The sequence below is a fragment of the Phyllostomus discolor genome, chromosome 1, assembly GCF_004126475.2.
Source record: "Phyllostomus discolor isolate MPI-MPIP mPhyDis1 chromosome 1, mPhyDis1.pri.v3, whole genome shotgun sequence".
In the NCBI taxonomy this organism is placed as follows: Eukaryota; Metazoa; Chordata; class Mammalia; order Chiroptera; family Phyllostomidae; genus Phyllostomus; species Phyllostomus discolor.
In genome coordinates, this window is record NC_040903.2 from 49,702,369 (window position 1) to 49,720,441 (window position 18,073).

General features: G+C 37.1%; 1 protein-coding gene across 2 annotated transcripts in view; it reads left to right on the plus strand.

Moving 5' to 3' along the window:
* BMP2K (BMP2 inducible kinase) overlaps positions 1-18,073 on the plus strand; it is a 124,629-nt gene that overhangs the window by 100,405 nt on the left and 6,151 nt on the right. Inside the window, exon 15 of one of the 2 annotated variants that reach the window (XM_028507648.2) lies at positions 1,489-1,599. The exons of the other annotated variant lie outside the window; for it this stretch is intronic. Coding sequence (XP_028363449.1) covers positions 1,489-1,599 — 111 coding nt within the window. The remainder of the gene's footprint in view (positions 1-1,488; positions 1,600-18,073) is intronic. 2 annotated transcript variants of the gene reach the window in all.

The following is an 18,073-nucleotide window of genomic DNA, read 5'->3' on the forward strand; positions in this document are numbered from 1 at the left end:
TATATATTCTTCAGTCTTATTTTTCAGAAATATGCTATGAGACTAACTTCTCTCTTTTTTTAATGTTCAAAAATTATTTTTATTTAATCTTATTTTTATTGAATTTATTGGGGTGACATTGGTTAATAAGTTTATATAGGCTTCCAGTGTAGATTACAATGATACGTGATCTGTATATTACATTGCCTTTGATGGGCACACAATGCAGTAGGCAGAGACTAACTTCTCTTTAATAAGTGTTGAACAACAAAATATTATTTTAAAAAACTTTTTTCATAGTACAATCAGCATTTGTGATTGATCTCCCGAATCTAGTATACAGTTAATATCTTGAAAAAGGACACCTAAATTACAGTTTCCTTGTTATCCATTGCAGTATTGGATTTGAAAACTAGCCCTTAAGTTTTGGGAGTTTTGTGCTTGCATAAATTGTCAGGTGTGTTTCCGTAGCAAAATGTTTATTAGTGCTTCAACAGAGTTTTAAGTAAAAATTTAAACCTGAAGTTTCATGTGGATTTTGCAGAGTTTTAGCTATAAAAGCTAGTTATTATATCTGTTATCATAAAGAATTTAAGAATTAGTAGCTCAGAGCAGTTATTAAGTACAGGTATATTCAGGATATTGTAGACTCTTAGGTTTTGCCTTCTCAACAGTGTGCTCCCTGGACCAGTACTGTCACATCACCTGGGAGCTTGATGAAGTACAGAATCTCAGGACCCTTCCCTGAACCATCTGATCAGTATCTCCCTTCATTCCTTTCACCCTGTGCAGGGACTAGTACATTTTTCTCTATAGGTTTATTTGTTTTTAACATACTTCATTTGTATTTCTTAGTTGCTCATTGCACCTTTGCTTTTTTGTTTGTTTGTTTTTGTTTTTTGATGATGCATGCCCAATAGAGATGCTGAAAAATTTGTTGGATGAATAAATATGTCATTAAATCATTTAATTTAGTAGAGAGATACCTGTATCTTTGTACCTCTGTGTATGTGAATGGTTTAATAACTACAAAATAACATGAGAAATGAACAATAATGTAAAATATAGTGAATTGCCTTTTATTGCTATTGAGAAAGAGGATTTACTTATTTTATAAGTGAGAGACCATTTGTAATATTTTTTCCATATTTACTTAAGGAGAAAGTCTGCCAAATATGTCTCCTTTAGTAAGCTGGGTTTAAGTTCAGGTCTAATATATTACAAGTTGAAGACAACTGATGTTAGATAAACCAATCCAAGTTATTAGGTTAATTGCATTTAGTGAAATCTAGCCCTGAGATTACAATGTGAAGTTTGCCTTTGAAGCAACAAATGTATATGAAACTCAGGACTACCCCGAGTACTTATAAAAATAAACTCTGAATTTAATATAAGCTGTTCCTTTGTTTAATTTTCACTTTTATTTTTACTATAAACCACTTTAAAAAAATTTTAAAGACCGTTTTGTTTTTATTTTATTTTTTGTTTTGTTTCATCTTATTTTTGCAGACAGGCTCAAGGAGAAAGCATCCTCAGATAAGAATGTAGACCCACTTTCTGCTCCACATAACCATCCTCCAGAAGATCCTTTTGGTTCTGTTCCTTTCATTTCTCACTCAGGCAAGTCACATGTGTAACATCATCACTATCATTAAAAAAATTCACACAAGAACAAGATCCAGAACAAAATCCTTATAAATATAAAGCAAAAGTAAGAATCAGGTGTTAGTTACAGAAAATAGAATAGAAAATTATTTTAATAGCACTCTTCGTCTTGTTAATGTCATTCTTTCCATTGGTTGTTCAGTTGTTCCTCTTGCCAACATAGAAAAATGCTGATTTACGTAGTAGAACCATCACTGTTTCTTTTCACCTTTATTATTGGATACTGTTGGAAAAAGTCTGTGCATGAAACTCTCTTGTTTATGTATTAAAAAGACATAAGGATGCATTTTTATGCTTAGATGCATTTTTATACTTAAAAATCTTATATTTTCTTAGTTTATATATGCTCTGTAGTTGCATTTTAAAATTATGAATTCTGTATTTGTCACAATAATTAATAATCTATTCTTTTGTTCTTACATCCTTGCTTTAATTTCAATCCAGATTTTAAATATTATTTATTCACTTTTTAAAAATATTTGTAGTAATATTTTCAAAATAATTACCCAGTTAACAGTATTGAGAATACTATGTTTGAGTAGGAATATTACTTTGGCATAAATGGATTTTTTTATGTGTATGGTTATAATAGAAAAAAAATGAGTGTAATCTCAAAAAAGGGAAATACACTGGGAGAAATGATGCTTTTGTAGAAGGTGAAGGTTTTGTTGAATACATATATTTAAAGTAACTGTCAGCCATGTTCTTTTATTTTTCACTCAGGCAAGTTACATGTGTAACATCATCACTGCCATTTAAAAACAAATACAGGAGTGAACAGCAACAAAAGAAAAACTTAGGGAGGTAAAGCCAAAATAAGAAATAGGTGAGCCGACATCTGCATGTTAGGCTGTACTATTCTGAAGGCACCTGATTTCCAAAGCTAAGCAGACTGTCTGTGCTATAGGTTATTTTTATATTTATCTTTTCAACAAAGAAATAGATGTTTAGGATTTCTGATGAATACATTGATGTGTTACAGCTTTTCAACAATGAGATTTGGTTATTCAGAGTGAGTGTTTCTGCATACTTTCATGTTTCATGGTTTTACTCTTTGCCACTTATTGACAAGAGTCCATAGTCTTGTTATGTTCTGCTTGTTTTTTTCCTAATTATCTTTTTTATGAGTGACCTGACATTGTTAACTGGGGAAGACAGTTCACCCTGTCTGTTTAATTAATCTGCATAAATGTGCTCTCTCACATTCCCAATAGATTATACAAATGTTGCAGCTTTAACAAAAATTCTAGTACTCCAAAAGGTCTTTATAAGTTCTTAGACATAGTAAATACTCAGTGACTTCAGATACTGATCTATGTGTGGCAGAAAGTGGTTTCAGTACTAGCTTTTTTTTCATACTCTAGAAAGAGTTGTACAGTACTTTTCAGGTTTGCACATGTCTATGCATCTTCTCTGTTTTTTGCAAGAGCTTTTGAAAGAACTCTGGGAAAATGACTAGTAGAATCAGGAACTAGTGTGAACCTCAGTGATTTGCTTTTTTTGAAGGGCACCTTATTTTAGAGTTGGCCTAGGATTTTTGTACCTAGAAATAGGCTCATAGATTTGAACTTGATTGCTGCTGCTGTTATTTTGTTTTCTCTTTTTATTGTGAGTTTTTAACTTTTCTGTTAGATTTTAAGCTTGTTGAGGGTTGGAAGTATGAATTGTCTGTCTTTGAATTCTGTTAAGTAGCCAACCCAGCAACTACCTAATAATATTCATTGGATGCATGAAAAAATTATGACTATCCCTAAACATTCATACTCTTCAGTGTTAGGACAGTGACCTTAAAAACGCCCTTTGATATAAATGCTACCCTTCCAAAATATCTTTTTAGATTTAATGTGACCATGAACATTGCAATAGTTCAGAAATTTAGTATGTAGACTGCAGTAGAGGCGGTCTGGAGAAATGTGCTGGAGAGAGAAGAAAAACTGATCACTTAGAAATATTAGCATTGTTAATTTATATGTATCAGATCCAAACTACATAATTAAAGTACAAAATCTAAAAATAACTGACCTGTTCATTATCTAGCTTAGAAATACTTTGTTACATATAATTTTCAGTAAAAACAAAGTATTTGGGGCATTCATTTTTTTCTAATAGTAAAATAACTGAATGCTTAAACAAAAATGAACTTCCCCATAAACTTTAGGAAGAAATTGGAAAAAGACAAAGGAATTTTCTCTCCAATGAAAACATACTCTACCTCACATTGTGAGCATTTGGAGATTCATTGGACTAGACTAGAAGGCAAGAAACTACTACTAAGAGTGCGTGTGTGTATGTGTGTGTGTGTGTGTGTAATACAGAGTGATATGTATACATGATAAGCTATGTTAACTTGAATTTGAGAGTTGACAGTTACTGAACATAATTTAATTTTAGGTATATCGTATAGAGAATGCTACTTCAGAAAAAAATGAATTCAGTTGTGAGGCAGAATGATACAGAATTGAGCAAGTTTTAAATCTACTAGTAAAGTATATTTCAGAAGAAAGCCCAATGTTCTGAATCTAATGTTCCTTATATACTGATTTTATTAGAAATTGTGTCTTTCATTTTGAAACAAAAAATTGGTTAAAACTTTTAACCTGAAATTTCAAATTGTATTGGATTAGTTTTTATTTTTTTCTTCAGTTTATAATTTTATTTTTTAAAATTAAAAAATTGTATTATTTTCAGAGAGAGGGGAAGGAAGGGAGAAAGAGAGGGAGAGAAACATCAATGTGTAGTTGCCTCTCATGTGTACCCCACTGGGGACCTAGCCCACAACCCAGGCCCCTACCAGGAATTGAATAGGTGACCCCTGGCCTTCAATACCCAACCCACTGAGCTACACCAGTCAGGGCAAATATTATATACTTTAAGAAGTCAGATTTAACAAGGTTTGTAACGAGGAATTACCTCCTTAGCTCTTGCCTCCCTTCCCTTTTCCCTGTTTACGCTCCCTAGAGATAATTTTTCACGTCTGGCTTTTTGAATATATTATGGTTATTCTGCTGTTTTTTACTTTTAAAAAAATTCTAGGTAATATCTGTGGACTTTCTATTAATAGAAAGTGAAGATTTAGGTTACATTTAGCCCCTCACATACATACACACACACTCAAACATATATGAGTCCTTTTTCCCTCACCCTTCCAGGAGTTTTGACAATATTATTGGTTGTCAGTTTTCAATATGTACATTTTTTTGATATATAAATAATTGTCACCATTGAAGTTTGGCATACCATGATTACACTTCCTTTCTTTTATAAGGTTTTATTTTTCCTGAAGTTAATTATAAGTATGTTTATAAAAATAAGTATGTTTTTGTTCCCTTAATATTTTTTTATGTATCTTGTCATTGATTCATCTTTATTTAGAAGTATAAATTTCTCTCTGGTGAGAGGTGGCTCTCATTTTCACTTATACCTGGTTACAACTCTGGTGGAGTTCTCCTGCCCAAATTGCTTGCTTTCTGTGCCTGCCGCACATTTATCATGCTAGTGTTTTCTTTCCCCATCACTGTTCCTGAGAATTCCTGGATCTCCTCTTCCTCTTTCTCTGTTTGTTAATAGAGCAATTCTAGTAGTTTCTTGAGAAAGTATGCTATGCAGGAAGAATTTGAAACTTTGCTGCCTAAATTCTTTTTTTTTTCTCTGTAAACTGACACTTGATAATTCTGGGTTGGTCATTTTTCTTGTGAATTTTTGAGGCACTGCTTCATTGTATTTGAGCTTTAAGAGAAACCCAAAAGCCTCAACTAGGGGAATGGCTGTTCCCTGTACACCTAACCCCAGGCTCCATGCTCGCTAACATTTAAGAGTCTAAAATAACTTTTTCTTTTGTCTTTAATAGTTGCATGTATTCTCGATCTGGTACAGATAGCTGCCCTCCCTTAGTTCATCCACATAGATGTGTCTTTCTGATTTGTTTGGTGTCTTAGTTTATGATACTACATTTATACTTTTAGGAAGCTTAGCTGAAGATAACATTTTGGTAGACTATGTTTTAAAATGAATTAAATGTAGCTTTTTATTCCTTATTTTTAAATATATCTTTATGGGCAGAATTAAAATTTGTAATTAATTATTTATACAAAAACCAGTTATACCAAGATTCTGTGTGGCGCTGTATGTGAAGGTAATACCTTATTCCATAAGTTTGTAACTACCATGGAATTATGTTTACCTGTTATGTCAGATTCCTAAACTGGTATTAGTAGTATGGTACATCATAAAGAACATTGACTTTGAAAATTTAAAGCCCTGAGTATGTATCTAAGTTCTATCACAAATTAACCCTGTGATACTGGGTGTTGCCTAATTTCTTGGAGCATTTCTTTATATTAAATTGGAGATTATATTAATTACTTGATGAGTTTATTGAAAGGATTAAATGCAGGAATGTTATACAAACCATACACATTCTCAGTGTTGGTTCCTTTTGTGGCTGTTGTTGTTGGTAGTGTTATTCAAATAGTATTTTTACTACTTACTACTAAATTCCAAAATCTTAGTGTTAATAAGTTTGCAGCTGCTATCCAGTTAGAGGTAGTACAGAGTTCTTGTAATAATGAGCTAGTATTCTCAACTGTTGAGTGAAACTTGTAAAGTGTAGAACCTGTTTATGAAGGTTTGCACCACCACCAATATTTTAATATGCCATTTTTATTTTTTTAAGTATATTTTATTGATTATGCTATTATAGTTGTCCCACTTTTTTCTCCCCTTTATTTCCCTATGCCTTGCACCTTCCCTCCCACCAGCATTCCTCCACCCTTAGTTCATGTCCATGACCATATAAGTTCTTTGGCTTCTCCATTTCCCATACTGTTCTTAACCTCCCCCTGTCTATTTTGTACCTACCATTTATGCTACTTATTCCCTGTATCTTTCCCCCCATCCTCCCCTCCCATTCCCTCCACACTGATAACCCTCCCCCATGTGATCTCCATTTCTGTGATTCTGTTTCTGTTTTTAGTTGTTCACTTAGGGTTTTTTTTTTAAGGTTTGGTTGTTAATAGTTGTTTGTTGTCATTTTACTGTTCATAGTTTTTGATCTTCTTCAATTTCTTAGATAAGTCCCTTTAACATTTCATATAGTAAGGGCTTGGTGATGATGAACTCCTTTAACATTTCCTTGACTGGGAAGCACTTTATCTGCTCTTCCATTCTAAATGATAGCTTTGCTGGATAGAGTAATCTTGGATGTAAGTTTTTGCCTTTCATGAATTTGAATACTTCTTTTTAGTCCCTTCTTGCCTGCAAGGTTTCTTTTCAGAAGTCAGTTGATAGTCTTCTGGGAATTCCTTTGTAGGTAACTGTCTCCTTTTCTCTTGCTGCTTTTAAGATTCTTTCCTTATCTTTAATCTTGGGTAATGTAATTATGATGTGCCTTGGTGTGTTCCTCCTTGGGTCCAACTTCTGGGACTCTCTGAGCTTCCTGGATTTCCTGGAAGTCTGTTTCTTTCTTCAGGTTGGGGAAGTTCTCCTTCATTATGTTTTCAAAAAAGTTTTCAATTGCATGCTCTTCCTCTTCTATGGCACCGTTATGATTTGGATGTTGGAATGTTTAAAGTTGTCCCGAAGGTTCCTAATCCTTTCCTCATTTTTTTCGAATTCTTGTTTCTTCATTCTGTTCTGGTTGAATGTTTATTTCTTCCTTCTGCCCCAAATCATTGATTTGAGTCCCAGTTTCCTTCCCTTACTGTTGGTTCCCTGCTAATTTTCTCCATTTCACTTTTCACAGCCTTCCCCTTTTCCTCTGTTTTGCAACCATACTCCACTATTTCTGTGAGCATCCTGATTACCAGTGTTTTGAACTCTGGATCTGATAAGCTGGTTATCTCTTCATCACTTAGTTATTTTTCTGGAGTTCTGATCTGTTCTTTCATTTGGGCCATATTTCTTTGTCTCCGCATGCCTGTTACGTAGTAAGGGGCAGAGCCTTAGGTATTTACCAGGCAGGGCAACCCACTTCACTGCATTGTGATGCTGTATGTGGGGGAGGGGTCAGAGAGGGAACAATGCTGCTTGCTCGGCTGGCTTTCAGTCACCTCCCCTGCTACCCCACAAGCCAGTTGGGCCCTTCTGGTGCTGATTCCCTGGTGGGTGGGTTTGTGTACGTTCTAGGACACCATGGGTCTCTCCAATGAACCTCTCCTGTGAGGCTGGGAGTTTATCCTGCCTGCAACCTTCATAGGTTGAAGCCAGAGGTTGTGAGGCTTTTTTTTCCTGCGCTGGATTACTGGGTTACACAGTCTGTCTCACCCCCAATTGTTCCTCTGGGTTTATCTGCACACAAGTGTGAGACTGCCCATTCTGCTTGCCTCTCCCTTCCCCGCTCCAGTCCACCAGCCACTGCCTTGCTATGTGTCCTCCCTGCCCCAGCTGTCTGTCTGTCTCCACCCCTCCTACCAGCTTGGATAAATTTTTCTTCTTTCACTCCTTGGCTGTTGGACTTCAATACAGTTTGATTTTCTGGCAGTTCTGGTTATTTTTTTTTTGTTTTAAATTGTTTTTGTCCTTCTTTTGGTTGTGCAAGGAGGTACAGTGTGTCTACCTATGCCTCCAACTTGGCTAAAAGTAATTCCATTTCTTTTTCATTAAAGCGTTAACTACCAGTATTCACATAAAATGATACTAAAAAGCATGTATTTATCCCATCCTGAAATCCCCACACCTTTCTTTCTCTCCAAGGTGTTGTTTTACAGTTAGTTTACCAACATAGTGTGCATGGCTTTGTGAATTATACTATAGTGTAGACTACCTAATTTTAATAAACACAGCTTCTGAAACATAGTATTTGAAGAATTTTATTGACATATAGGCCATATGAATTATGCATCTGAAGTTTTTGATTTCTTACATTGCATTTCATTTTTAATTAGGTTTTGTAAGTTTCCCCCTCTCTCCCGAATCCCAGGCCCACCTCATGGGCCTCATTATCTAAGAGGAAGTTAAATTGTGTTTTAGAGTTGCAGAAGATCCCGCTATGTAGAACAAATATCTGTTGGAATATAAACTATTGCAAGTTGTCAGTCCAAGTGCTGCATTATTTTATAAGCCTTGATGAATCAAGTGTATTGTTTCCATTTTTAGATTGCAGTATATAATTCTCGAAGATCAAGAATTTTTCTATTACAGGGTGTTAACTGTAATGGTTACCATTTATTGAATTCCATTGTGTACATACAGTGGATCCCTCAGAGGGAATCAAGGACTTGCTTAAGGTTAGTGTATAAGTAGGAATCCAGCTTCTCTCTGAAACTATACTCTGTACTGCAAAACAAGTACAAGCATTACATGGCCCGTTTTAAATAAAAATCTACAATGTTATGACTAACATATTAGAAATGTCAGTTTTACAGCATGTTTAATCTGGCTAGGAAATACCGTTCACATCTAGTATGATAGTCTTCTTACGCTCAGCCTGTCTTCAGAGAAATAGTACAGATTTTGATAAAACCTTCTCTTAATCCTCTAATCCTTGGGCCTGCCGTGATAGATTGCTGGGAAATGATGGCAGGCAGTATGCTACCAATTCCAAATGGGCTTTAAAGTCTTACAGCCTCAGCCCCTCCCTTATGTCATAAATGATGAGACAACAGAAGGCATGTAATTACAATAGCAGTTTCAAGCCATTTATCCTCTATAATCTGATAGCAAAGAAAAGAACATCAAAACAAAATTTCCTTGAAACTGGAAGCTTCTTATATGATTAAAATTGTACCACCTGTTTTATTATAACTAAATGAACTGTCCTCTAAAAGATGGAAACCTGCTTAGAAGAGTGGTAATATGAATAGTATGATGCAAAAATGTTCCTCTTGCCACATTTTTTTCATTTTCTAAACATGTTCAATTTTTTGATACAGTTTATGAAGATCATTAGCAAGGATCTGGTTCTTTTCATCAAATATTTAAAAGAATGCTATAATAAATATATGAAAATCTGTGAAAATTGACTGTAGATTTTAGCTTTTGAGTTTGGAATCATCTTTTAGATTATGTTAGACTGTAACTTTAACATCTAGAAATTTTTTTTATGAAAACTCAAGCATGGAATAGATGAATTTATGATCTTAATATTCATTTGGCAGATTGATGTTCTTCATTTCATTTGGTTAGGTTGGTGCGTCATCTCCCTGATCACTAGAATCAGAATTAGCACATGGGTTTCACAACTGTTAAAGTCAATGATAAGCTTCTTGAAGGCAGTAATTGTCTTATTCAACTTTGTATGTCATGAAGTACCTTGAAGAATGACTTATCAAAGTACACTTTGATAGTCTTATATTTTTCTTCTTCTCACCCAATATTTAATGAGCTTTTAGTAAATAATATTATTTCATGTTTAGAATTATCAGGGTAAGTTCCATTATTTTCCTTATTTTATAGATGAAGTAACTGAAGTTATTTGGATGTTCATTTTCTTTTTTTCTTTTTTTTTTAAGATTTATTTATTTTTAGAGAGGGAAGGGAGGGAGAGAGAAAGAGAAAGAGAGAGAAACATCAATGTGCGGTTGCTGGGGGTTCTGGCCTGCAACCCAGGAATGTACCCTGGCTGAGAATCAAACCTGGGACACTTTGGTTCCCAGCCCGCGCTCAATCCACTAAGCTACACCAGCCAAGTGGATGTTCATTTTCCATGGATTTTGTAAAGTTGAGAATTCTTTCATTTTTGAAAAGACCTTATAGTATTTCCAGAATGTAACCGTATAAAATAATCAACACAAGGTATTTATTGTACAGTTCAACAAAACACTATTTGCTGAAATAGAAACAATTCAATGCCCATTCTTTTAGGTGTGTGTGTGTGTGTGTGTGTGTGTGTGTATGTGTGTGTGTTAACTTCTGAGGCATGACTTTGTAAAGGGGATACCCAAGAAATGGAAGGCAAGTCTGGGGCTTTATTCTATTTTGATGATATACTATATTGAATGTTTGCTGGTGGTAATCCTCTACTGGTAGTTTAATTGTAGAATTTACAGATGGGAGTCTTAAAGTAGCGGCATCAGCAAAGAAGTCACTTTGGCCTTGATGGATGGCCTTCAACATGGGCAGATCATTTTTCCTAGTTTCAATTTATGTATAAAAAGAAATTGGACTACATCTCTAAAAATCCATTCTTGTTTTTTCCTTTGAAAATATAGTTGAAGCTATGAAACAGGATTAAGGTCACCAATAGAAAGAAATGGAAAGAGCAAAGAGAAAGCAAAGTAATGAGCATTGGTTGGGAGCAGTGATAGAAGTCATGAGAGTGGTCTGCCGTGGAGAGCAAGGGGAACAGTTTTGAAGATGTGGTTGATAAAATTGAAGAGGAAAGATCACAGCAAAACTTACAGAGCATTTCTCCCCAATGTTGTGGGAACCTGATGGTAAGGAGTTAAGAGACAGAGTGTGAAAAGTCCTTGGCAACTGCATTTCTGCAGTTGACAGTATTAGTTGCCGTTCTCTCTCAATTCATTTCTCGGTACCATTCAGGGCACACGGAAGTATATAGTAGGTACTACATAAACCACCGTGAAGTCATGGTATAAACATTAGCAGTAACCCTAATGTAGCACTTCAATGAGTACCTGCATCGTGCCAGCAGTGTACACCTCAGCAGTTTCCTCACTTGAATCTCGGCTCCAGTTCTCTGAGGCAGATGCCGAACTAGTAACACGCAATTGCACATGAGAACAGGTGATTGAAGAACCTTTCATTTTGTCTCCTCTGCTGATGAAGGAGGGGGAGTATGCTGTATATATTTTGTACAGACTGTTACCAAATGATTAATACAGTATTTCACCTATTTAGTAATGCCTGTTACTTTACTGACAGTGCTGAATAATTGACACAGTACTTTAGTTAGCTTTGAACAGCTATCTTGAAATTCTATATATGAGGTATATTAAGCCAGAAAGCAATGAGAATAAGTACTAGTTCTTTTGACAATTACTTTAATGACTTCTATTGTTCAAACTTTTTTCCAATACTTGGAATTTCCCCGAGAAACAGTTGATATGCCACACAAGAGATTTCAAGACTTCATCACCTATCATTGCTGTTCTTAATAATTTACCTAAATCTGCATTATCCATCTTAGGCATTCACCTTACTTGCAGGATTTGGCTCTGATTGGATTTTGGCTGTTACCAGCAATCAGACCCAACTTCAAAAGATGAGGATTACTCAAAACCCGGAAATTTTTACAATTTGTAGTTTCAAGGCACAAAATAGAAATAAAGATTCTACTGACTGGAAGCCATTAGAGTATCATTCTACTGTATTTTAGTGTAAGGAAGCCCTGCTTACAGTAAAAAATAAGAATTGGTTAATATATGACATTTTACAATGTTTTACCAAATCAGTAGAGAAAAGGTGTAACTGAGGTATGGTCCTGAGCATATTCCAGAGAATTTGTTTATGCTCTAAGTACAAGTTCCTAGTGCTCATTCCATATGTGGTAAGTCCCCTTCCACTTACTTGAAAAATAGCCATTTTTATGTTAATAATTCAAATCTCAGTAAATATAGGGATTATTAGGATTTAGGATATATTGAATTAAAGGCAGTATTTAGGTAATACTTTTGGGAAATTAACTTAAGCAGTGAAATAATCCTGATTTAAATTTCAGAGTAAATCATAACAACTTAGAAGAAGCAATCTGGCACCAGGAGCAAATGGTAGGAATATCTGAGGTTTTTTTTTGTTTTTAATAGGAATATATTCAGGCAAAGAAATAGATTATGAAAGTTGATGGTACTCTTAGCTATGAAGTCACATTTTAAAGTATTGTACATTGTATAGTTTGTAACCAACCTTATAACTTGTAATATCAATTTTACTGTCTTTTGTGCCTATGGGATAGGACTGAAAGCCTTAGAATATGTTGAAATAGTTTTTTTGTATAACTGTATTTTTCTCAATTCTTCTATAGCTTTTACAGTGAAGAGAGGACAATTAAGTAGATAGCTGTTACTACAGAAAGTGAAATTATATCGAGGATTGTTATAACTTGTAGCCTGGAACTTAACTTTTCCTAGCGGGAGGCACTGTAGAGCGAGAAGAGCTCGTGTAAATTGTGCTCAGTGGTGCTTCACGCTAAGTTGCTCTCAGCGTGCTTCATCGGCTAATGAAGGTGGAGGAACAGAGAAGCACACAATGTCAGGGTAGGTTGTAGGAATACGGGAGGGAAAAAAGGAATTTGGGTAAATATTTTTGATTGCTTGCTTTCATTTCATCAAGGGGAGGCAACAAAAGAAAGAAACTAGTCTGTCTATACAGACAATTTCCCTAGTTGCCCATATTTTTCAGAGATGTAACTGGTACCTGCAAAGATGGCATAGGTCATCATGTGTCTTTCCCTGTTCTTTTTGAAAGCAGTCCTTTTTAATTTCTTACGCTGTGCTCACCAACTCTAGCTGTTTAAAAATCAGCGAGAGAGTTTTCAGGATCCAAAACACACCCTTGTGGTGTGCGGATATACATTTGTTTGCCTGCTTATTTCCAGCCAGTTCTAAAGTGGACCTGAACTACTTTGTGTGTGTGTGTTTTAATTAATTGTTTTTCAATTACAGTTGACATGCAATATTACTTTAGTTTCAGTTGTGCAACCTAGTGACCCGAACTACCCTTAAATTAGCCATAGAATTGCACTGTCCTCTCTCCCTATTCCCTGCTCTTCCCCCTGGTTTAGATTCACCTTCAGCTGTTGAGTCCAGAGAAGTGGCTGGGCAGTTGGAGTATAATGAATGAGATGGTTGAGTTTGGTCTTGTCCTGGAAATGATGATAGTTAACTGTCGAGTGCTTTTCAAGTGTCAGGCACTACTTTAAGTGCTTTCTTTACAAGAATCTTATGTAGTACAACCTGTTATATTGTTCCCTCATAATATGATAGTATATATTACATATTCCCTCATTATGTGTGAGGGAGCAGAGAGCATTTAACTCTGATGTTATGCAGAGATTGTTACTGGCTTAACTTTATTAGCTGTGTATTATGCATAAGGGGGGAAAAGTAAATCGATAAAGTAAAATTGATATTTAAAAGGGGGAATTTTATTATTTTTCTCCCTCCAGGAAAAAGTGCATGGTCATGGCTCTATTTAAAGTGCTGAAAAGACTAGAAACCACCTGGAGGTTCTATAGGTGGTTGAATGTTGTATATACAATGTTCTGTCATGTTCTGATCAGAATAATAATGGACTCTTACTGCTATCTGTAAAGATGCACTAAAAATGAAAAAAACTCCACAAATTTATATCCACACTGATAAATAAAATACAGTTCTGTATGGCACTTCAGAACCAAGAAATGCGTATCTCTATGAATGCAGCCTTGAGACGCTGACGGAGGGCAGACAGGGTGAGAGGCAGGTGACAGCTGTGCTTGGAAAGCTGCATTGGCCAGCTGGGTAAAGGAAAGTTGATTTAGAAGACTGGGGTTGGAATATAAGAATAACAAAAAAAGAAGGTCAATTGGAGGATTTTTGTCCTATGTTAAATGTTCCAGAAGACCTTTAGAAACAAAACTCTGTGCCCTAGAAATGGAAATTTTCCCAGAGAAGTTGTAGGGCAGCATTTTCCCAAAGTGCTTTTGGAAAAATTGTTTATGAAGGTTAATAGCTGTTTCATGTAAATAGAAGTATAGTGAAGCAGATTTGGGAAGTTTGGGTTTCATAACATTAAACAGATTCTTTTCTGTAGGGCTTGCCAGCACCTTTGATACATGCGCATCTTCTAGGTGAGCAGGGGCGGCGGCACATTGTGTAGTGCAGCATTTTATACACTCTGCTACCTGAGACCGTGGAGCGGTTTTGTTCTCGTTATGGCTGCAGTGTTCTGCAGGGCACACTCTGGGAAACGTTGGAACGTTCCTGAAGGCGTGCCTGAGCAGGCACGAGGGGTGCACACTGTGGTTCTCTGTGCATGGGTCGGTAGCTTGAGGAGCTAATATGTTGTAATGCACCATAGAGGAGATTTCCCAGTGTGAGGGATGATTGCGTGTCTTTGCCATTAAATCTTTTGCTTTTGAATAAAAATTCATGAAAATAAATTCCATGGCTAATCTAAAAGTAATCTTTATTTCTTGTGTCAGAAATATGCTGTATGGGGAAGTCCAATGGAGAATCTGCATTTGATTTGGGTTTAATCTGTTAGGATTTAAGATAAGCCATTATAAATATGTCAAGGAACAGCCAGTGGCTCTTCCCTGGTTTCAAGGAACTGGGCAGGTGAATAACGAATGAAGATTATCTTTGGGTTTAAGCACAACATGATGGAACTCTCCATGTCTTCTCTCGCCCTCACACAGCCCCACTAGGTTTCCTGCCCTTTGCTCACATCAGGATTGCCAACCGACTGCAGAGCTGGCCAGAGCCCATGGCCGTGTTCCGTCCTCGGATCATTGGAGCTCTTTGCATCCCCCCAGCTCAGCTGTCTGCTTCCTCTCCTGGAGACACTTCCTTACCCTCTGTAACGTTGCAAGCACCTGCTTTTAGTCCTCTTCTCTGGCACTTTTCAGTTCATCTTGCAGGTTCCTTTGCTGACTTGTAAATGTTTGTCATCTAAGGTCTCAAACATTAGGATTCCCTTCCCTTTTCCTCTTCTCTACTCTCTTCCTAGGTGATTTTCTTCGGACCTGTGACTCGCTACATATTATCTGCATGGCAGTGACCCCCAGACCTGTTTTCTCCAGCTAAACACCCACCATCGTGCTCAAGCCTCAGATACCAGCTCACACTTCGCTATCTCACAGATACTGCAAACTGTGTGTCCAAAACCAATGCCTGATAATGTTCTCCACTCTCAACTTATTTACTCACTCTTTTCTGTTAATGGCACTACCATCCATCCAGAGTTTTCCTCTTCAGTCTCTTACACTTCCACTTCTTCCGACCCTGTGGCCGCCCTACTCTCTAGTGAATGACCAATTTCCCCTTCCCTGATCTCCCCGCTCTGCACCCTCTCCTTAGATATCTTTTGAAATATCAATCTGATCATGATACTTATTTTAAATAAAGCCTGTAATGGCTTCCCACTCTACAATTTAGAACAAGGGCCGAACTCTTTGTCATGGCTGTAAAGGGACCTTCCCGGTTTGGTCCTTTCCCCTGCTCCTGCCTCGTGTTGTACAGTGTTCCCTGTGCTCGCTCACTGTGCTCTTAGCCCCTCGCCCACGCCAACCTCTTTCTTGAATTGCCCTTCACACATGCTGGAGCTTTTAGTTGGAGCAGCTTTCTGCCTGTCCTGGTCACTTTTCAGTTGTCCCCATGGGGAGCCTTTGCTGACTGTCCAGAGTAGGCCGATGCCTTCCCCGCCCTGGACTCGCGCCCCTGCTTTTCTTTCAGAGCACCAGTCACAGCCTGCATCCTTGTGCTGTCTCCGCACCTGACTGTAAACTCCCGGAGTATACACGGATGTACAATCAGTGTATATAGCATGTAATAAAGGATCGTATGTTTTTGCTGAATCAAAAAATGTAACTGAATTCTGAGCTAAAAACATCTCCAAATGTAAAGGTTCTTTTTTTCTAAATGACTTTCTTTATTGTACTGTAAATATATTGACTGTGTATGTGTCCATAGCTGTGAGTCCAGAGTAGTCACTAATTGTTTCAGTCAATAAATACTGATTCAGCACAGTACTAGGGTAGAAGTGAATGGTACATGAGGTAAGTGATAAATATGCCTATGTCTAAGAGCTCATAATTAAGTAGGAAACCAAGCAACTAAACAAATAATTGTAATACAGTTCAGTAGGTGCTATAATTAAGGCTTGCATCAGGAGCACCAAATACAGGTGTTTTTCAAGGGGTGCCTCCAAAAGGCTGTGACAAAGCTGGGTCCTGAAATACAGCCAGGTCTACTAGGCAAGTCAGGTGGGCGTGCGAATGCTAGGACATTCCTGCTGAGGTATCGTATTAAATGGTAGAAGGATGTTAAAACAGCAGAGTGCCCCTGGACACCCAAATCTCTTAGGTTCCTCAGTTTCTGATAGCAAACTTGAAGAGGTTGGATGGCTAGATGGCTAAAAAACAACAAACAAAATCCACTTTCTCCAAATCTGCTCAGTTCCTAAGTAGGGAGAGTTCAGGTGTGGCTGTAATGAAGAAAACCCACGGGAGACATCAGGGTCCAAGGCCAAAGATGGGGTAGGACAGATCCAGAGAAGGGCACCCTGTGTGGGCTAAGGGTGGGATGTTAGAGAGCCACTAACAGGTTTTAAGTAGTAGCCACATGATTAGTGTTTCGGAAGTCACACTGGTGGCAGGGCAGAGGAGCAGTTTGAGCGGTATGGGACTGGAGGCAGGTGGGAAGTTTTAATGCTAAAGAGCGGCAGGATGAGAGATGAGGAGGGAATGAAATAAACAACTGGCAGAGGGACAGAAGGGAACAGATTCAAGAGATTTTAAAAACACTATTTGGTAGGAAGAGGGAAAATGACTTTCAGCAGAAATGACTTTCTGCTGTTTTGTAGAACAAGGTAGTAGGTTCTTCTCAATTCTTTCCTGCAAGAATTGAGAAGAACTGGTGAGGAGCCCATTTTAAGAGGAAGGATGATTTATTTTGAAATTATTGAGTTTGAAGTAATGGTAGGATACATATTAATGATAAGTATTAGATGAATAAGATAGATAATTGTTCATGGTAAGTGTTAGAGATCCAGTCATTATGGTGTATGTGACCATTAACATCCATTAGTTAAGAGCCAGGGAAGGCATGCTGAGGGAGGACAACCAAAGATAGAACCCTGAGGAACACATGCGTTGAAGGAGATGCTGGTGAAAGAGGAGTCTACAAATACGACTAAGAAAATATGGGCAAGAGAGGAGGGACGACCACAGAGCTGACTTCCAAAGAAAAGGAAGTCACTTGAGGTGTCATAAGCCACAGGGAGCACCATGGTAGTAGAGGGAGTGGTAATCCTTCATTGTAAGCTAATCAGTTTTCCCAACAACAGACTATACTTCCAACCCTAGCTAATGGTTTTGAAAGTATGTGATCTTAGTCACAGGAGGAAAAAGGGGGAATGGATATGCAGTTGGGTCAATTCAGTTTGATCCCTACCTCTGGAAAATCAGTTCACTACACCAATGTATTGGGAGGGCAGCATATTTTCATGTAAATGAATACATGTATCTTTAGTGTATACCAAAGTGAAAGTGTAAACACTCTATTTGTGATGCAACTTTATCACCAGTGATAGGGTGACTATCGTGATAGCTGAGATTTTTTTTAAGGGTATCATAGCATATGTTTTTAAAGTAATGTCTGGTAGTATAGAAATGATAGTTACAGGGAGATGTGTCATCTAGAGAAGGCAGATCTCCCCAGCAGAGTTTCAGTTCAGTACCTGGTCCTTAGCTGTGGTCAGGCTGTGGGGATGCGTGTCATGTTAATCCGACTCATAAGGTACCCGTTTACAAAAAAACAAAAACGGAATGCCA